The 25337-nt window shown below is 36.0% G+C and overlaps 1 protein-coding gene across 2 annotated transcripts in view; it reads left to right on the forward strand.

The window, feature by feature from the left end:
* Positions 1-25337, forward strand: part of efl1 (elongation factor like GTPase 1) — a 115780-nt gene that overhangs the window by 64994 nt on the left and 25449 nt on the right. For both annotated transcript variants that reach the window (XM_058780364.1, XM_058780365.1), the window contains exons 16-18: positions 7410-7541; positions 9771-9916; positions 22361-23318. In XM_058780364.1, the coding sequence (XP_058636347.1) occupies positions 7410-7541; positions 9771-9916; positions 22361-23318 (1236 nt within the window). The remainder of the gene's footprint in view (positions 1-7409; positions 7542-9770; positions 9917-22360; positions 23319-25337) is intronic.

Consider the following 25337-nt stretch of genomic DNA (forward strand, 5'->3'; position numbering starts at 1 on the left):
TAAAAATGTCTGCATGTAATCTGTAATTGATTTCTGTAATTACATTCATAGTTACAGTGTTGACCCATCCCCCTACATTTTTTTAATAAAAAGTGGGACCATGGCATTCTTGTGGAATAAAATAATTTATTTCTAAATAAATAATATATAGTAGTCATGATAAACAGAAAGAAAAACAAAAATAAGTACATTTGCCTAGCCTTAGCAACCGCCCAGAACACCTTGACACTGGTGTTTTTATTTCTTTAATAACTCCAAGTCAACGTAACTTCCTCATTAGCTTGTCATGAAATTAATTTCACTTGGCCTTTACGTTGATCGAAAATGTATGTGTGCTATTAAACATGATGGAACACGCAAGACTAAAATCTGTTGAAAACATTAGCCGTGATTATTATTCAGGCTTTTGTCGGCTTTGAAGAACCACAGCTGAGAGCCGGCGCAGCTGCCAAAGGCACCGCGAGCGGAAAAAAAACGCTCTTTATATAACTTGCGCCCGGGCCAACTGTATTTGTGGTTGGAGGAAATTTCTCCTCGCTTGAGTCATTGAGATCACTTGCTCTCGGTTGTTTGCCCCTTTCTGCTCTTTGATCCGTCTTTTCTTGCGTTCGCTCTATCTGTTCCCTCCAAGCACTCGGACAGATGCAGCGCACTCTTCCCTGACCCGCGCTAACACTGCAATCAGGACAGGATCCAAACACTGCCTCCGTAGGCCTCGCTGCCCAGTGTGAGCGGAAACCATCGGTCTGGGGCGATTGTGTTTGACCTTTGACCTCTGCTTGTCCTCAGAGGACTCGCCTTCTACGCTTGCCAAGAGAGACTGCACACACTTTTGTTTGTTTGCTTGGCTTTCGACTGAAGCTGTTCGACTAAATAATGATCTCCCACAGAACTGTACTGTATTGCTGGAAGCAGTGGAGTTAAAAACACTGAGGAAGTATACTGTAAAACAGATGAACATCTGATGTCTATACATGCATTCGGCATCATTTAAAGTACAGGAAATGCATATAAATGGAGTTTCCATCTTAGTAATGATTGTCGTACTGTGTGAGTGATTAAAAATAGTGTTTGACAGACTCGAGTAAGAAGTGTTTGTCTTCTGCCTTTAGCAGCTTGTGGTGTTTGAGTGATTCATGATCACCTTCAGACTTCTGTTAAAATGCAGAATTACATATTTGTGTTAAGACTATCGATCTATCTGTCTATCAGTCTATCTATCTATCTGTCTATCTATCTATCTATCTATCTATCATCTATCTATCTATCTATCTATCTATCTATCTATCTATCTATCTATCTATCTATCAGTCTATCTGTCTATCTGTCTATCTATCTATCTATCTATCGTTCTATCTGTCTATCCATCCATCCATCCATCCATCCATCCATCCGTCCATCGTTCTATCCATCTATCTATCTATTCATCGTTCTATCATTCTATCCATCCGTCCGTCCATCCATCCGTCTGTCCATCCATCCGTCCGTCGTTCTATCCATCCATCCGTCGTTCTATCCATCCATCCGTCGTTCCATCCATCCATCGTTCTATCGTTCTATCCATCCATCCGTCGTTCTATCCATCCATCCGTCGTTCTATCATCCATCCGTCGTTCTATCGTTCTATCATCCATCCGTCGTTCTATCGTTCTATCTATCTATCCGTCGTTCTATCGTTCTATCTATTGTTCTATCGTTCTATGTCTATCATTCTGCCTATCATTTTGTTTATCATTTTATCCATCCGTCTATCGTTCTTTTGCCTTATTTGTCTGTCATTATTTATTTACTTATTTGTTGTTTTTTTTATTTATCTACCCTGTTAAAAAGACCAATAAATAATTCCATTCTACAATTCCAAAACATCAGTCTGAAGTTTTTTGCAACAACCTCCTCTTGATTTCCACCGTCGTTTCTGCCAGGATGTAATTGTTCTTAATTTCCAAAACCCTTCTGCTCAGATTTAGCTTCCATTTTTTCAAGAGCGTCTATTTCTTCCATGTGTGGCCCAGATTCCTGCAGTTCTCCTACTGTATGTAACTCTTCCCAGGTTATTTCGGCAGCACTCTCTGTTTTTCTGTGCTTTTGTTGAGGAATGCCTCTGAGACGCAGTCACCTTTGAGTAATTACCTGCTCATGTTTCATGTTGAAAGAGTGTCTCTGTTTTACAGTTATAAAGACCAGAGCAAGTGCTGTCCTCAGCTCTGGGATCAGCTCTTATCATAGGATGGCCGTATAAGAATCGGGGCATTTTGGATTTTTCCTTTCAAGTAGAAGTTAACCTCTTGCAAATCGAGCACTGTATTGAAATTCATCTGTTCAACCGGCTGCCTTTTTCTTCTCCACAATTTTCTTCAATTAGTTCAGCTCAAGCACTTAAATCACACACTGTGCTCTGTGTTCTGGTCTTTATTAACTTTAGACTTAGACATTTAAGATTAAAGTTTGAAAAATATCCATTTAAAATGTGTATTTTTAGAATGCAGAAAAAAGTACTTGACTAACAAAAGAGGATGTGTAGATATATCAAAGAATTGTTTCAGCTTTATTACAGTAAACCTTTGGTGCATTTTATTATACTGCATCATAAAAATCATGATTTCTTTCTATCTATCTGTCTATCTATCTGTCTGTCTGTCTGTCTGTCTGTCTATCGTTCTGTAATTTCTATCATTTTGTCTATCCATCTATCGTTCATTTGTTCATTCGTTCGTTCTATCATTCGTTTGTTCGTTCTAGCATTCTATCGTTCTGTCGTTCATATTTTGTCTTATTAGTCATATCTATCTATCGATCTATCTATCGTTCTAACTATCGTTCTGTCACTTTACCATTTTATCTCACTCTGTCATTCTATCTATCGATCGTTCGTTCGTTCGTACATTTGTTGTTCATTCGTTCGTTCGTACATTCATTTGTTCGTTCTAACATTCAATCTATCATTCTATCGTTCTGTCATTCATATTTTGTCTTATTAGTCATATCTATCTATCTATCGTTCTATCTATTGTTCTATCTATTGTTCTATCGTTCTGTCGCTCTGTCATTCTATCATATTCTATCAAAAAGAGCAGCAAGAATTTATTAAAAAAAGTTTTTGATAATTGTTTGTTTTATTGCATATTACTATCAATTCCTGCTTCTATTTTTATTTTGCTTTACATCTTTTTAACTCATTATATGCAAAAATAGATATTTATTAGGTTTTAATTATTTGATACTTAAGTGATACTATCCAGTGTCTGCACTATTTCTCTCTGGAAGTTAAGAACAATAAAAATGGTCTTTGCACTCTTTTAAAATTTGGGTAGGTTTTGTGTATCTCTTAACCTCCTCACATCAGTGTGGGCGTCTATTGTTATTGCACTCTCCAGTAGGCGAATGTTTCCACCTTGTTGCAACAAGCTAAGTGTACAGACTTAATTTATTTAGAAAAAAACAGGTTTGCATGTATTTTCACCATACCCAACCAAAGAATACTTGGGCTTTATACTATAATACTTACATTTGAATTTGTCATCTAAAAACATTGTTATAATGCAGAAACAAAGGTGCTTGTCAGGTTTACAGACGATAGACAAGTATCAAGTACACAGGTAATTCCTTTAGAAAGTTTAGACTTTCATGCTTCAATAATTACCCTGTTCTCATTTTCTCCGTTTTTCGCCCTGAAGATCTGCAGCTCTGTGGTGTGGAAATCAGAAGCATGTGTGAGGTGAAAAGTTTAGTGCAGGATGGATTTATGCAGCAATCATTAAAACACCATCTGATGGCGATGAGCGAAGGATTTGCTTGTTTTTAGAGAGGCTGGATTTGTCCCGAGCCGCTGATCTGAGGTCTGTCGTGCTGTCGGTGTGTGGTGGGTGAGTCGGGGACGAGCTGGCCCTGAATCAGTGCTTCGGGAGGAGGGGGTGAGAGGGGTCAACACGAACAGGAAATCATCAGCGCCGTGGATAAATATGGCAGTGTGCCTCGGGCCCGGCTGAACGTATTAGAGTCACACACAAAGAGCTCTTGTGTCTAGACTGACCACTGCATGTGGCTTGACTTTCAGTGATGAACGAGTGACTCGCAGGTTAAAAGACTGTTGCTAGAGGAGGGGGAGAATAACGCCTGCTCAAATCACTCACCCTTCTCTCTTCCTGCTGTCATGATCCAGAGAAATCCACTGACGTGTGTATAGACCTTAGGAAGTGTTGTTTGATCTAAAATTCAAGTATTTGTTTCATTTCTAAATGTTTGATTTTAAAGGTGGCGTGTCTGCTTTCTGCACCATTTAGACACCATGAAATTGCAAAAATAATGGCTGTATTGATTCATTTAGTATTATTTAAATACTATTATAGTATTCATTCATATTTTGAATTGGCTTTTATTTTAATATTTTCAGTTTTCATTTTAATTTAAGTTTTAGTAATTTAGTTTTTTTAATTAATTTTTTCAATTTATTCCGTTTCATTTGATTAATTTTATTACCTCAACTTGAACTTATTTTATTTCAGTTAATTCCCAAAGAAACATTTCTCTTTTTTATAAAATCTTTCATTTAATATTTATATTTTATTTTGGCTTTATTTCAATTATTTAAAACCATTTTTAATAGTTTTAGTTAACAATAACACAACTGATTTGTTATGTCATACTAGCATGCTGCCCACTATTTCTGCAATATCTTTATGTGGCAGGAATAATAAAGGTATATGATATTCCATTCGGTCAATGACTGTTTTCAAACAGGTAGTCTTGCCTCCAAACTTACACCATTGGTTTGACCAATGTCATTTTGGCCGTGATACTCAAACAAACAGTTTTGACAATGTAGTGCATTGTTTTTGGAGAATCATTCCAGAAATCATTTATATTTCTCTATTCTATCCACATTGGAATGAAAAAGAGAAACGTATGGTACTATGATAAACCAATATTTTCATGTATTTTAGCTTAATGTGGATAGACAACTATAAGTGAGTCATCTGAAGGACAATTCTACTTAAAAGTGTGAGAAAAACACAGTTTGATCATCACAACAAAAACCAACATGGCAGCATTTTAACTAATGGTGTACATTTGGGGCAGAGCCTTCTGTTTGTTCCGAAAAAAGTAAAAAAAAAGTTTTTGAAAGATATCATTGGCTAAATTTGCAATGTTATATTATTATCTATTATTGAGTAGACCTTTAAATATATTTAGCATGAAAAATTAGTAACGTATAATAAATTCAGAAAGGGATAAACTAAACCTCTCAACGTGAAGTAGACAGGTTTATTTTGACAATCTGGATAATTGTACATTAATTAGCTTATTGTGCAGCCAATTAAATCAGTAAATGTAAATGATATTTTGAGAAAAAATTTGAACTAGCATGTACATTTTACACAAGTATTCGAGCATAGAATGTCACAATTGACCAATCAGAAGCAAGCATTCCAGTTTTTCCGGGATCTGATTGGATGCTTCGTTCTAAACTAGTTTTGTGTGTTCTAAACTAAAGAGACCGTCTCATTTTCCCAGGCCTTGAGGCATCTGTGCAACATCCTGCTCTGAAAACGTGTGCCCTGATCCAGACATATGCAAACACTTATAGAAAGAATGTCAAAGCAGGACACGTACAATCCCTCCAACGAGCAGTTCATCCGCTCTGTTTCTCACTTTGCATTAACAACCTTTCCGTTTTAAATTCATTTAGCAGATTTAATGCTTATGCACATTTGACTCCGTATGCATGGTTTATTTTTCTATATTGGGTATGTCTGCTGTAATAAACGTTTGCGAGTCGATCCGTGATGTAATGCTCTGATCCTGTGGGAGAGATCGACACCGCCCCAACCGTCAGACTTAAGACTTCATGCGCCGCTCGGCCTCCGCAGGCCTGCGCTGTGATTACCGTTAAGCCATTTTTATTACCGACTTTACAGCCTCCAGGTGTTTGCTCATGAACACGATTGCGAGTCTGGCTGGAATTGGCCCTTAATAAGGCTGGCCTGTGACAGAAGCTCTTGACTCATGGCTGCTTCATTGACTGAACAAACTAACCTCTCGGGTTGAGGCTCCACTCTCCTGATGGAAACACTCTTGGACCTGATGTAATTTGACTGAATGGGATTCGAGGGGCGAGTGAAATGGTCGTCCCACTGAGCCGCTGAAGTGCTTCATTCAGTTGTCCCTATCAGTCTGGTTTTATATGAATGCATCTCCTCTGATTTCTGCCCGCCGGTCAGTCCTGAAAAAGTGGGGGCTTTTTTGGTGGTAAATGTAAGAAGTGTGTTAAATAGAGGATCTTGCTATGAACTTTTGCATGTGGGAATTGCTTCAGGAATGAACAAAACCTCAGCAAGATAATTGGGAGAAGTGTCTCTACGGTATATTCATAATCCATGACCGGCTTCAGTATTTCACACTCTCATCCTCTCTCTAAATTGATTGATTTATTTTATTTTTTAAATTTAAATTTAAATATATTTTTGGTTTACTTTATTTTATTTTATTTTTTCATTATTATTTTAAAAACTTTTTCATTTGTCTGCATTTTATCTATTCATTCATTCATTCAGAAGGGACAGCTTGGGAAAAAAAATTCAGCTATATATATATATATATATATATATATATATATATATATATATATATAAATATAAATTTAATGTTGCATTTTGCAAAGTATTTTACGTTATATTAAGTTCACAGTGTATCTTTTTTCTTCACATTTTTTCAAATAGGTGTATAAATCTATAAAAGTTTTAATTTTCTTTTTTAAATATTTTTAACACATTGAATTGCTAATATAAAACATATTTTTTTAACTCCATTGAAATTGCTTATAATTCTTTAATAAATATCAGTATCACAATGAATATCATTACAGGCAGCATGATAATTTTGTGTTGATCAATACTGATGATAAGTTTTATGTTGTTGAATGTTTGTTTTGCTTATTAAAGGATGAGTTTGAAAAAACATGAACCACTGGACTACTTGTTCTATTTTCTAGCAAATAAATATTTATATTCCTTTCACAACTAAGCACACTTTTTTGGGATGCTTCCCTAGGCCAGATGTCATATCACCAGCTGAATTTTGGGTTCTCCATTTCCATCACAGCCCTGCAATCATGTCTGTTATTGCAAATGTCAGAGTTCTCCAAAGTGTGTTTTTCTTTTTCCATCACAACTTGCACAAACACATGCTTACACTCTTACTCACACAACCTCCCACCTAAACGGCCGCACACAGGGGCCTTTGTTATAACAGGCAGCCGTTGTATAAATAATAACGTTTAATGTAAAAAAAAAAAAAAAAAACTCTTTTTATGGAACATTATTGGAGCCCTGAGGTTTAAAATCCTGTTATTTGAAACAGTTTGACTGGTCTTTTGAATGCATCTTTGTTTAATGTTGTTTGTATCTCTGCAGGTATTGGTGGAATGGAGGAATTCATTCTCAAATCCGCCACCATCTCAACATCTCCGGCCTGCCCGCCCTTCACGCCACTCAACTTTGAAGCTACGCCCATCGTCAGAGTAGCAGTCGAGCCCAAACATCCAAGTACGTGTTGATGAGCAAAACCAGCCACACACAGAACACATTAAACACATCTTGAGTACCATTTTTCATTATGCTGCAACAGGTAAAGCATTGCAGTACACTACTGGACACATAAAGCAAAAATAACTGATAAGAAAAAAGCAAAGAAGAGTATATTGAATCATCACGATGACTCAGTAGTAAAAATGAACAGGCTGTTCAGAAGAGTTATTTTTTCTCTGCCCTGGAGCCAGTCGTGCTTCTGAATGTAATAGAAACTTTTACGGTATATATTTAGTAAGCTTAGTATCTTTTTCCAAGTGTCTGTGATGATTCTGTTACAAAAACTTGTGAGCTTCCTTTTGCAAAGTGATAAGCCTAACAATACAGAGCACATACTAATGTTGGATAAACTTTTTTTTTTTAATGAATTTGAACTTATATCTATGTTTTTTGGTATAAAATTGATCTATGCTTTATACAGTAAAATATTTGAAATACCTGTTTTTTATTTGATATTTGAATATATTTTAAAATGTAATTTATTCCTGTGATAATAAAGCTGAATTTTCAGCATCATTACTCCAGTCAAGTCAAGTCAAGTCACCTTTATTTATATAGCGCTTTTACAATACAGATTGTCAAAGCACTTAACAGTATCAAATTGGAGGATGGAGTGTCAGTAATGTATAATGATAAGATTAAACACTCACAGTCTTCAGTGTCACATGATCCTTCAGAAATCATATTTCTAAATATTTGCTAAATTGCTGCTCATGAAACATTTCTTATTATCATCAATCTTATAAAAATTTTAGCTGTGGAATAGTTTTGTGAAAACCGTGATACTATTTTTAGGATTTTTTGATGAATAGAAAGAACAGCATTTATTTGAAATTTTTTGTAACAGTGTAAAAAGTCCACTATCAATTTTGATCAATTTAAGGTATCCTTACTGAATGCTTTTTTTTTTTTTTTTTTGCTTTTATCTAAAGCACAGCACATGCATGTAATTCAAGACTATTTTTCATGTAATTATTATTACAATAATTTTCAATTGTATGCATCCCAATAGATTTAAACCTGTGATCCTGTTGTTGCAAGTGCCATGTTCTAGTAGTTTTTTACATTTTTATTTTTTAACAAATTTAATACATTATGGAATTGACTCCTCTGTGAAAGATAAGTGCAATACTACCTTACGATCTTCCCAAAATTAGGTATCTTAGAAAGCAACATTATTATGCTGTCTGTCTTTTGCAACAGCTTTTGCATTATTTAGCATACCTATGATGCCTTAATGTACAGCCTATGAAGGCAGCTCACTAAGTCACACTGATACACAGCAATGACTAACCATAAAAAAGATGCATGAGCGTACAGATTAAATCGTCACGTCTCATGAGTCTCTAAGGTGCAAATATCCCTCAAAAAGGTGTTTTAATGGTGACGTCTCCAGGTTCACTCAGCGGTGGTGTTGTGATTCTCATTAGCAGTGTCAGAGATGGCATGGAAACCCCATCCGTCTCAAAGCATCACACTCGCTCATGTGGGACGCATTAGTCAAGAGCACAGCTGTAATGAGGAAGTTAAATGTTTCCCAGTTTAGCACAGCAAAGAACTGTCTGATCTGGATTGCGCGATCACACACAAACACAAGAGCTCATTGTGAGGGCGATCACCATCCCAGAACGCTGTTTCAGGGTTTAGTTTCATAACCGTAACTTCAGCTCGCCTTCAGGTCAGGAGAGGCCATTGCTGGTGAAAACACTCTTTATTAGAAGCACTCTCATAGTCCTAGTGTTACTGCTGTCACAACATTATAAACAGAAACGTACTTTGATGTCAGACAGCACTTTTAGGAGAGAATGAGATGCTGTTTAAAGGGTTATATCATACATTTTTTAGCTTTTTCTCCCCCTGAGGTCTACTTATAATGTTAGATTGTTGCACCCCAAACAGTCAGAATTAATTTTTTATGAGCCTTTATGACTCTTTGAACCTTTTTTTTGGTACTTTATTTTTTAAAACACTCTCTGTTTATGAAAAGAATAACAGCGTTTTGTGCACTGACAAGCGGGCTGCGGGTTTGCAGTCGGGTCGATATGGTTTACGCTGCTCCTTCCTTCATCAGCCTCTTAACAAAGCTGCATCACATTGACAACTCCACAAAACAAAATATAGACTCAAATGTTCATACAAATATGTGTGTGTGTGTGTGTGTGTGTGTGTGTGTGTGTGTGTGTGTAGGTGAGATGCCGAAGCTGGTGCGTGGGATGAGGTTACTGAACCAGGCCGACCCATGTGCCGAAGTGTTGATTCAGGAGACAGGAGAGCATGTTCTGGTCACTGCAGGGGAAGTGCATCTACAACGCTGCCTGGATGACTTGAGAGAGGTGAAGAACCACATACATACACACACACACACCCACATATATATATATATATATATATATATATATATATATATATATATATATATATATATATATATATATATACACATATATATATTTATATTAGGGGTGTAATGGTGCACATGTTGGTACCAAAAATGTTCAGTGTGGGTCTTTCATTTCAGTGCACATGTGTACCAAACATATCTAGTATTGTTTTAACCACTGTACGTGCAGAACTTAATTTGAAACTTCTAGTTTTGTTACTTTAGATAAGAAACAATGTCTAATTTTTCAAGTTCTGTTCATTTTTTTGGAAAAACAATGAATGCTGATTTGAAACTGACACTCGGTTCAAATGGCAACACGGAGCTTGAGTGAACACGATCATCCCTCCCTCTTTACTACTAGTTATAACACAAAATAAACGTGAATCTCATGTCTCATATAATCACTCAAGTGTTTCAACCATGAAAATACATCAGTAAAACAGCTTGTAAACAATGTGTCACACAGCTTCCACAGCTTGTTTGTTCACTAAACAAATGAAGTCTAGAAAAGAGCATTTCGTTAAATATATGCACTATATCAGCCTCTATATGCATTGTATTTTAATTTAACCTGTTAGTAATGTCTTAATTATTTAATGTATGTTTAAATAAATTTGTCATGAAAACAAGTTATGACAGCCATTGTAATATTATATTTCAACAACAAATTGGAGTGGAAACATAATTTTGTAATTAGATTTAAATTAATACAAAAACTGCTGTAATAGGGCTCCGTATATAGTTCACAGCATTAGCTGAGATCGTTTTTCTTATCCTTAAGAAATTGTAATTGAATTTATAAAGAAAAAAGTAAGCAATTTTATTTTTATTTATTTATTTTACCCATGCCCCTCTCTTTACATATAAATTTATATTTATATAATTTGGGGTTAGTAAATTATGAGACACTGAAGACAATGATGCTGAAAATTCAGCTTTGCATCACAGAGATACATTTTATTTTAAACTAATAATATTACAAATTTTTTGTTCATGTAAATTTCATTTACATTTCATGACACAAGAACAGTAATATTTTAAAAAAATTATGCGAATATGGTGGTTGAAATACAGTGCTGTGTAAACTCAACCAATCAGCATGCTCAGCGCCCAAGTCCCGCCCCCGAAAGTTCCGGACCTTTGAAAAAGTACTACCTCGTGAGCAGGGACTTTTTTCAGGGGCAAATTTGTACCCGGAACTTAATTTAGATCCTGGTTCCTGCGGTGAAAAAGGGGCTTTATAAGTAGAGAATGTCCTTAAACAGTGAGACATTAAATAGTCAATTTTGATCTCATGTTTTATTTGCATGTTTTAGTTTGTGGTATGAATGAATGTCTAAAGAATATCAGATCTCTGTGTTTTGTTGGACTAAAATTCTCTATACCTTTCCTTTCCCCATTCTCAATCACCTCTTACTTTTTCTCTTTCTCTCACTGTATCTCTCTAGTCATCTATCATTCTCTCTCTGCGGTGGTGGCAGATCAATATCTCTTGATGTCGGTCTATGAGCTGCACTATAGCAGAGCTTAGACCAATTCACACCTCTGGAGCTTCTTGTCAACACAAACTGGCTCTGCAAATTATTCATGACAGTTTTTTTTACTTGGATTGTTTGGAGGTTTTTTGGCTGCTGTGACATTGTGAATGCGGCAGTCAGGCATTCAGGTGCTTTTGAGAAAAAAACAAGTATATTTGCTCAGGAATGCTTGATTCTAAATGGATAATCAGAACGTTATATACACTTAGTATCTAACAGGTTCAGTATAGCAGTATAGACTGACTGGAGTCAAAAATAATGAAAGAATAGTTTGTTACAGAATTAAATTCCAAAACTTTCTGTGGGAGGTTTTTTATTTTTATTTCAACTACTAATCAAGCATCAGTATCATATATGTTAAACTGAATAGCCTAGCGCTAGTTTGTTTATGTTGGATTTGACATATACCCTCATAATTAAAATGCTGAAGATGTTGTCTCCCATTTTAATAAGACACCAGGGTGCATTTGGCTTGCCCTTGAGTTTTGCCTTGTATAAACAGCATATCTGCATAAATTAGCAGCACCACATGCTAAATATTGGTTGGAGTTGGAGTTGGAGCGTTAGCTGCTTAATCCATCACATCTGCCCTTGCATATCATTAGCTGGAATTTTCCTCAATATTTTCCAAAGATAACTTCTTTATCCAGGTCAGACTGTGGGTCTTAAGAAGAACATGTCAAAATGTGCTACGTGCTCCACCCATAATGATGAATTTGGTTCATCAGTTGATTTTTTGACATTTCGTGGAATTGTATTTGGTTATTTCTAGTATAGGTTATCTAATACTTCTAATTAGGCCAGTCTCATGAAAAAATACATTTTACTTAAACATGCACAATTTACTTCAATATAAAAAAAAGATCATCAAAAGATCAACGATCAAGTCATTTCTAAAACTTTGAAGGAAAAAGACTGAACTAGTATTTTCTTGTAAAAGGTACTCAAATAATCTTTTTTTGGAATGTACATAAGCCTGATTTTAAGACTATAAAGGATTTTTCCCCCATTGTTTTAAAGGCACTGTTTTCATGACAACATATGCAAATGATCATTACTGCAATACACTGATGTGAATCATCCTGAATGAATTAAATTCAGTAACTTACAATTGTACTTTATACACAAACTTTACAAAAAATCATATTCTTATTTCACCGCTTAAAAACGTCTAAAAATCCTATAAACAAGATAAATTCATTTGAGAAGCAAAACACTGCATGTGATTGTATTTTGAAGTTATGTGTATTTTGTCCTTTTTCACTCATTTTTACCTTTTTTTATACTTAACATAAGTGAAAATGTGCCAGTGAAGTTTGACAAAGTACACTTGTTTTAAAGATACATTCATACAAAGCTAGTCTTGATAGCTTATGCCATGTTGAAGAGTTGTTTTCAAAATACAATATCAAAAATCATTCAAACGAGTCCAAAAAAAGTAATTTTTGCAGTGATAATGTGCTTTGAATGAAAGCGAAATTACATTCTAGATCATAAACATCTGCTGAATGTTCATCTAACATAAAGGGAATATTTTTGTGAGATTACAAATCATAAAATACTCTACATTGTACATTTATATGATGAAAATGCAGAAAGTGGACATATAGCAACATATTTGAGCCGTCAGGGTAAAGACCTGATTAAAATACTCAGTTCAGAAAAGTGGAATCCACTGGGTTCATTCCCACTAAAAACTGCAGAATCCTCGCTCATTTGGATATCAACTGGCCAAAAAATTTCATGAATACATTACCAGTCATCATTCGAAGACGGAAAGAAATTCAGTGCGTTTGTTTTGAGGCACTATGCAAATTGTCACCTAAAATGCAAATGAAACAAGTTATTCTTTATGTAATTTGGGGAAGTTTGATAACTCCTGGCACTGTTTGTGCAACTGGTTGCTGCATTTTAAATGTAAATTAGGTGAATAGTAATTGGTAAGCTCTTCTGTTGTGCTTTATATGAGAATAAAATTGGCCAGGATGTTTGGAAAGCCACCAGAATGGCTTTTGTTGTGATTTCTACACGCTGCTACGGTACAGTGTTGGCCGTGTGTCACAGTTTGTTACAGTTTTGTTGTTCCAGAAACTGTCCTTCATCTCATTGATAGTACTACAAAATCAGTTTGAGTTAAGACCGGCGAGAGATAGCACGGGACAAATCGAGTGAGAAAGTGTCACATTAACACAAAGGAGTGAGAAAGCCAGCGAGGGATATGTCATGTTTTGTGGATGTAGATTAAATTGGACGATCCTGACTTGGCTCTGCTAGAACAGTGATTGGCTTGTGAAATCACACCAGCGTTCCTTCGCTAAAAAACCTTGTAATGGTGTAAGGAGACACAAATGAGCTCTCGCACAATCCCCATCTGCTGCTCTGCCTCGAGCTGTGGGCCTGTAAATTAACACGCGTCTCTCGCAGTGTTATTTTGTCCTGTTTTCGGGCGTCGTGAAGGAAAGACTCATCAGTTTGTTTTTAACATTTCCGCCCAAGCGTTCTCAGCTCAAGCGCGTTTAACGGCCGTTGATGGGGATAGAGATCCCTCAGGTGTAATTTGGCTGGACTGTAATGGAGTCCGTCTTGTCAAGGTTTGGAAAAGCTTCGGCTAATGCACAAGATATAAACATGCTTAAACTCCCCATTGATTGAGATATGTTCCGGTTCATATTCGCCTACTTTATGACCTTCTTTCTTTACTCCATCTGTCCCACCTGCTCTTTTCCTCATTCTCCTTCAAAAAACTAGTCAACGTGTCATTTGTTTAAATAGGCCGGTTTAGGTTATAGTTCATCTGCGATTTGGGTAGACTAAAGGTCATACATTTTTGCATGTTAAAAAATAAATACGTTGTGTCAATCACCTCTGAAACTTTCGTCCGTCATAAAAAAATTCGGATCGGGTTCGATTTTCTGCGTTTTCGCATCCGTAGCATGCATTTTGATAGGAAAGGATAAGGAATACGGAAAAACGCATACAAAAATTTTGGACTCAGTGTACAATGACCTTAAGTCCTAGCAATATTTCTAGTCTAACAGTTTGATTGAATAATATATGAATATTAAATACATGTGTTCTGTCATGTTTTTATTTATTAAATTGATAAATAGTCTAGTTTATGATTAAATTGTCACAGTGAGCACAAAAAAACTAATAAGATAATATTAATAATAATAATTAGAAGAAGATAATAAGAGAGAAAGACAGAGGTCAGTAGAAAATACATGCTTTTATAAAATACATATATTTAATGTTTAAATAAAATGTGTTTGTGTGAATACACACACTCAACACACACACACACACACACACATATATATACATATATATATATATATATATATACATATATATAGCATAAAAACTTCTTTCTAAAATATATATATATATATATATATATATATATTTTAGAAAGAAGTTTTTATGCTCACCAAGTCTGCGCTTATTTATGAATGATTTATAATGATTTACAAATATTTATTTAATTATTTGATCGATCAAACTACAGTAAAAACAGTAATATTCAGAAATATTATTATAATTAAAAAACTGCTTTATTTGAATATATAATACAATGTAATTCCTTATTCTTAAGCTAAATTTTCTATATATATATATATATATATATATATATATATATATATATATATATATATATATATATATATATATATATATATATATATATATATAATATAATTATTTTTCATTATAATTTTTTATTTCTCCCTGGACTAAGAAGAGTAGCAGCATTCATTTGAAATTTTTGTAACCGTGTAAATGTACTGTCACTTTTGGTCAATTTAATGCATCCTTTCAGAATAAAAGTATTTGTTTCTTAAAAAAAAAATAAAAAAACATACTGACCCCAGACGGTACTGTATAGTGTGTGTTAGAATCAACAAGCAATCAATATTTGCCTTTTTATTAATGGGTTTTTCTGATTCATCAGTGCAAGATATTATATGTAGGTTTTTTAAATTGATCTTTGATTTTTAATCAAAATAAAAATTGTTTGCCTTTGCAACAACCTTCTTTTCAGTTGATGTCACAAAGCTCTCTTGCTTTACTCCTCAAGTCTTCAATTTTCAGTAAATTTTTGATTAATAAAATCAAGTCTTATCTTTTTTTCCTTAATAAATTAGGTAGTGAACCGTTTCACATTGACTTTAGGATCATCTGTTGTAGAGGGGACGAGGTTCAGTGTTTTGACAGAACTGCTGTGTTCATTGCAAAACTGCAGCATCCAGATGCACAGGTGAAGTCCAGCGATCAGTGTATCCGACCCCCCAAAACATCTGCCTTCTCCAACCAAAACAACTCCATCATTTCTGCAACTACAGAAGAAAACATGACAGTCTGCTGATGGTTTAGTGTTGTAGTAAATGGGCTGTTATTTAGTCACTAGCTCTTCCCTTCAGGTCAGAAATAAACACCATTACCGCATGAGAGGAAAGCCAGAGGTGAGGACCCGTCAGACCCTGAGCTGTTGGTCTGGGGGTCATAGGGTTCACCGCTGAGGTCAGGAGAGTCTTGAGGTCAGGCCGCCTGCAGCGTCTACTCCTCAGTCTGAGTGGCGTTTAAAAATATCCCGTCAGACCTCGGTGTCAAAGCAGTTCAGCGATAGCCTGTCCAGACCTCTGACGCAGCGCCTGTCCTCAGGCCGTTCACAACGAGGTCACAGGATGGTGACATCACATCCTCAGCAGAAAATGGGTCAACTGCCAGAAGCAGAAGACAATAGGACGTTACGCCCCCCTCATGTGTTGACTATTGATTTAGTTTAGGGAAAAGCATCGCTCGAGTATGTTTTGCACATTATTAGTGATTGTGTCATTGAAAAGCTTGTTGATTATGCAGGTTTGTGTCAATATGTCACTTGTTAAGCCCAATAAAATGCATTGAATATGTACATCTTAATGGAAACTAGAGTGGGCCACTAATTGCTGATTCCCTCACTGTCAGTGAATTATTCTAATCGATCACAGGCCCACATGAAATTGATTGTTGGCTAGTCGACTACTTGAACCGAAGCATTCAGTGTTGTCACAAAACAGCAGACTATTGTTGAAAGACATTGAATTTGAATTAGGGATATAACGGTTTGAAAATTTCTTATCACGATTATAGTGACCAAAATGATCACGGTTATCGGTATTATCACGGTATTATTCAAATGTACTGTTCAAAAAGTACAGACACATAAATCCCTTCACCGAGTTTTATATTTAAACATCAACAAACAACAAATAAATGACTTTTTGTTGGCATAATCACTAAAACAACATTACCAATGATGTTCGGATTTTAAATGACAACTTGACTGACAACAGTTTAATAGCATGTTCAAATATCTAACGTAAATGTTCAAATAAAGCTTTGAAAAAGTTTCATATAAAGGTAAACCTCACATTTCAGCCTTTAAATAAAGAAAAGGGTTAAGTCAAAATGATAATTGATTAATAAATGGTTATATGTATTTTATCTGCTCCATAAATAATTCTAGATAGCTTATCTGAATTGTTAAAATGTGTAGAATCCACATAAGCTTGTTTTTCCTCAACCGGTCAAAATTTACAGCAGGGCACGCAAATTCGGTCCGTTTTTGGCCAGACAGAAACTGCACACAGACTGAATGTAAATATACAGCAGGTGGCGCTTTATATGGAAAAGCTGAATTACAGCCGTTTCCCGTAAACTCCGTGGACAAAGCAGTATTGCGATTAAGAACACTTCCTTTAGGTATTACATGGAGCGAAGATGAAAACAAAATGCCATCGAATCATTTCTGAAGACAGTAAGAACCTTCAGAGGTACATTCATATAATTAATTAATTCATATATTCATTTGTATAATTCAGCACTCTTTTAAAACATCCCAGCTTTTCCACCGTTTTTTCACTCAAAACGAAATTACTCTGCTGTGCGCACGTGAAACTGTTACTGAAAACTGTGCTTTATGCTGGACAGTATTTATTTATCGTGAGATGTTCAAATCGTGGTAATCGAATACGGTTTTAATGATAATTAAAAAAATGAAACTGTAATACTAACCGTGGTGAATTTTATCATGATTTATCATCAAACCGGTAATCGTTGCACCCCTAATTTGAATGTATATGTGTATATACAGTATATAGTAGGAGTCTGTCCATTGTTCGAAGGTTTATTTATTTTGTTTTTTTAAATCTTTTTAAAAAAAGACTGCTTTTATGCTCACCAAGACTGCAGTAAAAACAGTAATATTCTGAAATATTATTACAATTTAAAATAACTGTTTTCGATTTGAATATATTGTCAAATGTATTTTATTCCTGTGACGCAAAGCTGAATTTTCAGCATCATTACTCCAGTCTTCAGTGTCACATGATCCTTCAGAAATCATTATAATATGCTGATTTGATAAGGAACATTATCAATGTTAAAGGGGTCATATAATGCCATTTTTGTACAAGTTAATATGATTATTTAGGGTCTAAATGAAAAGTTTGTAATATACTTTTATTAAAAATTCTCGTTAGTATTGTAAGAAAACACTAATTTTACCTGGTCAAAAACAGCTCTCTGTTCAGCACGCCATTTCAGTGCATGTGCCTTTAAATGGTCATGTGATCTGCTCACCCCGCCACTCTGCTCTGTGGGGCATGACACAACACACGTGGAGTGTTACCTTGACAACAGTTGAGGGTATCTTTTGGCGGAAGAATGGCAGCAGGAGTTTCTGAGGACACTTTCATTCATTTTAATGTACTGTTACCACGTTAACTTTACCACAGCGTACACAGTTTATAATAACACGTTCATTACAAACATGGGATTATGAATTATATTGAGAACGTCATACATAGAAAACATGCCGTAATGTACGCTTGATTTCACGTAATGAACACTTGATTTCACGTAATGAAAGTTAGTGTAAACTTTAGCCACATTCGTGGTGAAACATGCAAGCAATTAGCAAAGATTAATATAAAGGTTAATAAAATGTTACACACACTTCTTCTGGAGGTGCAGCAGGAACACGAATAGTTGGTACCGATCCTTTTTTTCAGGAGCAGCTTCTTGGCAAAATCAGCTTTAAACTGACCCTCGTTTATAAAGCAGTCTGGTGAGAAATGATTCGCGCAAACATGAAAGAATTGAGGTTGATCTGGGGGACTATTCCCTTCGAAAACAAAACTCAGCCACTGCGTCTTCAGCGGTTCATATTTAGGAGCATCAAAACGACTGCTGTGTTCGTTATTACATCCAAGAACAGAACACCATGATCGCTTAGACGCCATTCTGCTCCAGCATATCAACAATGGCGGACAATGATGACAGCTCGCTCAGGGCGGGTCTGTGTTGAAACGCTCCTGTCAATCAACAATCGTGGGAGGGGCCTCCGATCTTGTGACGTCACAAGACGAACAGCTCGATTTGAGACAGGGGAAAACATATTAGGAGATAAAAAAAAAAAAAAACACTGGATGGATTTTTATCATTATAGAATGGCTGTGTACAGGCACTGCCAACACACATTTCAGTACAATCAACTTGTAAAAGTGGATATAGCATTATATGACCCCTTTAAAAACGTATATTTCTCTGTTTTTATATAATTTTTTATGATTCTTTGAACAGTGGAAACTATTTATTTTAAATATAAATTTATATAATTTATATAATTGCATTTTATAAATGTCTTTACTATCACCTCTGATTAATGCGATACATCCCTTGCTAATTAAAAATATTAATTTCTTTCCAAAAAAGTCACTCCAAACACTCTTCTCCACAACAATACAATATTTTTTTCTTATTTACTTGCCATCAAATGTTTCAGCCAATTAAACCGATTCTGTAAGCAGTTTGAGAGGAAGCTATTTGGTGAGTGTTTACCCACATTACTGATTTTTTTAGTATAAAAGTGTGCTGTTATTGTAATTATGGCCATTTTAATGACGATAATGATAATTCTACATGATAGCAGTGTAATTTGAGTTAACAGGAACACATTTCTGTTTTAAAAGCCTTACTGATGAGGCTGTGGAGGTGCATGAGGCAATAGAGGTTGAGAAACACTGAGTTAGGAAATAACGAAAAATAATGAGGTTGAAGAAGTGGAAGCTAACTGTGTGAATCGTATCACACCAGGAGCTGTCAGCGGGGAGACAGCAGTGGCTGCAGACCGCCCAGTCACGGCTCTCGGGAGCTTTCTAGTAAACATTTTCCACTGGATTATCTACTTCCCAAACCGTTCTGTGGCTGTCTGGATCTAACTGGATTACTGAATGTCTCTGCGAAGACAGCAGTCATGTCAACCGTCTGCTCCACTTAACAAAGCCCAGTGACCCATGAGAGCCAAGTGTCCGACTGTGTCCATTAACCAGTGACCCAGAGTGTTTAGGTCCCTCATTAGATTCAGGCCGTTATGTGTTCAAACATGCATTACATGCAAGCATAACACATATTGAGTAAGCCTGGATTGTGTGATATTCTTAGGAATCAGTGCGCTTGTATCTTCCGGCAGAATGTTTATGTCTGTTTCCTCACGCAGACAGAGAGAGATAAATGTGTATTTGAATAATTTCTGCATGAATGGCCCATTGTAAATTAGATTTTAGTGTGCCATAACGACTTGCTGGAGAATCGGAGCTCGGCTCTTACCGTTGGCTGAACGCCAGTCTTGAGTGCCGGCAATAATTTTCTTTCATGTCCTCCCAGTTAGTTTGAAAAATAAGCCTTTTTATACAACCATTCTTTTTTCCCCTGGGTTGTTACTGTATATATTACAGTATGCACAATATATACAGTAACAACCCAGGGGAAAAAAGAATGGTTGTATAAAAAGGCTTATTTTTCAAACTATATATATACAGTGAGGAAAATAAGTATTTGAACACCCTGCTATTTTGCAAGTTCTCCCACTTAGAAATCATGGAGGGTCTGAAATTGTCATCATAGGTGCATGTCCACTGTGAGAGACATAATCTAAAAAAAATCCAGAAATCACAATGTATGATTTTTAACTATTTATTTGTATGATACAGCTGCAAATAAGTATTTGAACACCTGAGAAAATCAATGTTAATATTTGGTACAGTAGCCTTTGTTTGCAATTACAGAGGTCAAACGTTTCCTGTAGTTTTTCACCAGGTTTGCACACACTGCAGGAGGGATTTTGGCCCACCTCCACACAGATCTTCTCTAGATCAGTCAGGTTTCTGGCCTGTCGCTGAGAAACACGGAGTTTGAGCTCCTCCAAAGATTCTCTATTGGGTTTAGGTCTGGAGACTGGCTAGGCCACGCCAGAACCTTGATATGCTTCTTACAGAGCCACTCCTTGGTTATCCTGGCTGTGTGCTTGGTCATTGTCATGTTGGAAGACCCAGCCTCGACCCATCTTCAATGCTCTAACTGAGGGAAGGAGGTTGTTCCCCAAAATCTCGCAATACATGGCCCCGGTCATCCTCTCCTTAATACAGTGCAGTCGCCCTGTCCCATGTGCAGAAAAACACCCCAAAGCATGATGCTACCACCCCATGCTTCACAGTAGGGATGGTGTTCTTGGGATGGTACTCATCATTCTTCTTCCTCCAAACACGTTTAGTGGAATTATGACCAAAAGTTCTATTTTGGTCTCATCTGACCACATGACTTTCTCCCATGACTCCTCTGGATCATCCAAATGGTCATTGGCAAACTTAAGTCGGGCCTGGACATGTGCTGGTTTAAGCAGGGGAACCTTCCGTGCCATGCATGATTTCAAACCATGACGTCTTAGTGTATTACCAACAGTAACCTTGGAAACGGTGGTCCCAGCTCTTTTCAGGTCATTGACCAGCTCCTCCCGTGTAGTTCTGGGCTGATTTCTCACCTTTCTTAGGATCATTGAGACCCCACGAGGTGAGATCTTGCATGGAGCCCCAGTCCGAGGGAGATTGACAGTCATGTTTAGCTTCTTCCATTTTCTAATGATTGCTCCAACAGTGGACCTTTTTTCACCAAGCTGCTTGGCAATTTCCCCGTAGCCCTTTCCAGCCTTGTGGAGGTGTACAATTTTGTCTCTAGTGTCTTTGGACAGCTCTTTGGTCTTGGCCATGTTAATAGTTGGATTCTTATTGATTGTATGGGGTGGACAGGTGTCTTTATGCAGCTAACGACCTCAAACAGGTGCATCTAATTTAGGATAATAAATGGAGTGGAGGTGGACATTTTAAAGGCAGACTAACAGGTCTTTGAGGGTCAGAATTCTAGCTGATAGACAGGTGTTCAAATACTTATTTGCACCTGTATCATACAAATAAATACATCATACATTGTGATTTCTGGATTTTTTTTTTTAGATTATGTCTCTCACAGTGGACATGCACCTACGATGACAATTTCAGACCCCTCCATGATTTCTAAGTGGAGAACTTGCAAAATAGCAGGGTGTTCAAATACTTATTTTCCTCACTGTATATATAAATCATATATTTTTGTATATTTCTATTTAAATAATTATCATACAATATCTGGAATTTATATTTTATATAATTTAATGCATTTATTAAAAATATATAATTTTAAATTTATATAAATTTAATATATAATTAATTTTTTTATACATTTTATATTAAATTTATTTAAATTTAAATATACACGCATACATACACACACAATGACATGTACTCGATTAAAAATTAAATATTCTTCATGCTAATCAGGTCATTATTATAAGTAAGCAAACAATAATAACATCAATTAAGAAAATCAAGTAAATTATTTCATTTAATTTAAGTATCCATATTTGACAAGTACTTTTGTTAAACTTTTAGTAAAAATTTTTTGTTTTGTTTTGATTGATATTCACTGTTTTCTCTTTATCTTCTAGGTTTGCTAAAATTGAAATCAGTGCATCCGAACCAATCATCCCCTTCCGCGAGACGGTGATCCGGCCTCCCAAAGTGGACATGGTGAATGAGGACATGGGAAAGCAGCAGAAGGTGGCGGTGATTCACCAGGTCAAGGAGGAACAAATGAAGTATCCCGAAGGTGTCCAGGTGGATTCCACCGGTCTGGTCACGCTCACCACCCCTAACAAGATGGCCACGGTCGGTGTGCGGGCTATTCCACTTCCTGAGGAAGTCACTCGCTTTCTGGAGGACAATGTGGAGCTCATCCGCACAATGGAGCAGTTCAGCCTGTTCGCCCGGGAGGGCAAGACTCAGGACATCAACCAGAAAATCCTGGAGAACATCCAGGATTTCAAGGTGAAGTTAGAGAGAAACCTGCAAGGCCGCAAGTGGAGGGGAGCCGTAGAGCGTATCTGGGCATTTGGTCCGCGCCGTTGTGGGCCAAATATTCTCCTCAACAGCGTCGAGGGCTACCATAGACCCTCCGTGTGGCATTGTCTGGAACGAGAGGCCGAGATCAGAGACTTTGACAACAGCATTGCGAGTGGCTTCCAGTTAGCCACACTTTCTGGTCCCATGTGTGAGGAACCTTTGATGGGGGTTTGCTTCTCTGTAGAGACTTGGGACATGAAGCTTTCAGCAGCTCTAGCTCAGCAAGACTCAATCGATAAGGATTCCCAAGCTGCAGAGCATAATAATGACGACCAAATTGAGAGTTCTGACCCTCACGAGACGAACGCCTCCTCGGCGAGCTCTAACCGAAGCAGGAGCAGAGCTGAGGCCTCTGGGAGTTCGGTGGACTGTTATGGGCCGTTCTCAGGGCAGCTCATCGCTGCTATGAAGGAGACCTGCAGATACGCCTTCCAAGCTAAACCTCAGCGGCTGATGGCGGCCATGTATACATGTGAAATCATGGCCACTGCTGAGGTCCTGGGTAAGTAGTTTATTCAGTCTCTACAAAAACATATAATTAACACACTCAGGAATCAATCTTTATGAAAGACAAAATGTCGGTCCATGGTTTTGTTTCCTATAAGCATTGTAATACTAAGAAGATCATGGAGCCACACTACAAAAAAGGACTTTTTTGTCAGTTTTATTTTAGTATTATTTAAATACTATTATAGTTTTTGTTAATTTTTTAAAATTAATTTGTATATTAGTATTTTTATATTATTAATAGTGTTGTCAATCGATTAAAAAATTTAATCGCGTTAATCACAGTCGTGGACAAATTTTAAATACTAGGATTTACCTGTAAATGTGTTGAAGAAATGCATGACAAACTAGTTTAAGGAAACATAACCTTTCACACTTCCGCCAGATATGAGACGTAACCATTATTATTATTTTTTCATTATTATTTTGTTTTTATTCAGCCATTATCAGCCTTTAAACTGGCAATAAAACGTTTACCAAGCCACAACGCTTCAATCCCAGTATACATTTACCCAACTATTATCAAAAGTATTTCTAAATAAATACAACAAAACTTGTGACCTTATGAAGTATTATGACAAAATGCATTATGAAGAATTGGACCTGTTCTGCAGCTGCATTAGAGCTAACATTAACATCATGCTACATAAGACAATTTATGAGATTAATAGTACACTTTTACTCAGAACTCACTTCAAACCACCATCGAGTGTTTGTAATAACTTCCTTTTGCAATCACATGTGGAATTTGGTCGTTTACTGTTGTTAAAATATGCTATTTATAGCCTTTTATATTGCTGCACAAATTAGCATTTCAGAAGTACACATTCAATCTCAAGAAAATCACATACAGACCATATCTATCGTAATCGTGTGTTTATTATCTAATATAATCTATAGTGGCTGTTGTCATGTTTATTTCTGCTGTGTAAAAGCCTTAACATGTATGCTCTGCTGAAACTCACGTTGTTTGTGATGTTACAACCGCCTCTCCGTTCTTAAGTTGCCAGGTATACATTTCAAGTATAATACACATCAGTAAAAGGATCTATTTTAATTTTTATTTGTCTATATACACTTTGAGCGGCCGCGGTACATTATAAAAGTAGCCCAAAAAACCGCAAACCACGGCTCTGTAATGTTTTCCCGCGACTGTATTTTCAAAATAGCCCACTTGTGCTGCTACCCTGGCAACACTGGTGCTGTACCCTCGTCACACAATGATAGATAACCTTTCACGCTGCAATGACGGGAAGAAGTTGGGGTCAAACCTTATCAAACGATTAATCTGCGTTAAAAAAAATATTAACACGTTAATTTTTTTTGATTAATTGCATGCGTTAAAGCGTTAACGCGTTAACGTTGACACCCCTAATTATTCGTTTTAATTTTAAGTTTGCATAATGTTGTTTCTCATTTTATTTATATTATTTTTTATTTCATTTTAGTTTTAGTAATTTTAGTATTTCAAAATCAACTTATGTTTTTCAGTTAGTTGCAAAGGCATAAGCCAACATTAATTTATTTTTATTTTTTTAAGTTTTTCATCTAAGATTTATATTTTATATTAATTCAGCTTTATTTAAATTCATAACTAATTTTAATAGCTTTAAAAATGGATTTTAAACCATTTTGTCACTAGTTTTTTGTTTTGTTTTTTGTTTTAATCTAGCTTGAGTTTTAGTTAACAATAACAACATTGTTTCCAGTTAAAATATCTTAAAATCCTTCAAACATTATAAATGTAGTTAAGAAGCAACACTGTATAAGATATCAAGGATAGTTTTCTGTGAATGTATCTGTAATACAAATGTATTTTGTATAACTGCACTGCATTATTTTTCACCTGAAGTATAAAAAAAGTTTCAACTTAGCCAGTGCATTAATACAAAATACATCTAATTTCAAGATCCAATCGATGAAATCTAGTCTTAATATCTCATGTAGTGTTGCTTCTCAAGAAATAGATCTTGTTTTAAAGATTTTAAGATATTTTAACTGGAAAATAAGACAA

The sequence above is a fragment of the Onychostoma macrolepis genome, chromosome 07, assembly GCF_012432095.1.
Source record: "Onychostoma macrolepis isolate SWU-2019 chromosome 07, ASM1243209v1, whole genome shotgun sequence".
Taxonomy (NCBI): domain Eukaryota; kingdom Metazoa; phylum Chordata; class Actinopteri; order Cypriniformes; family Cyprinidae; genus Onychostoma; species Onychostoma macrolepis.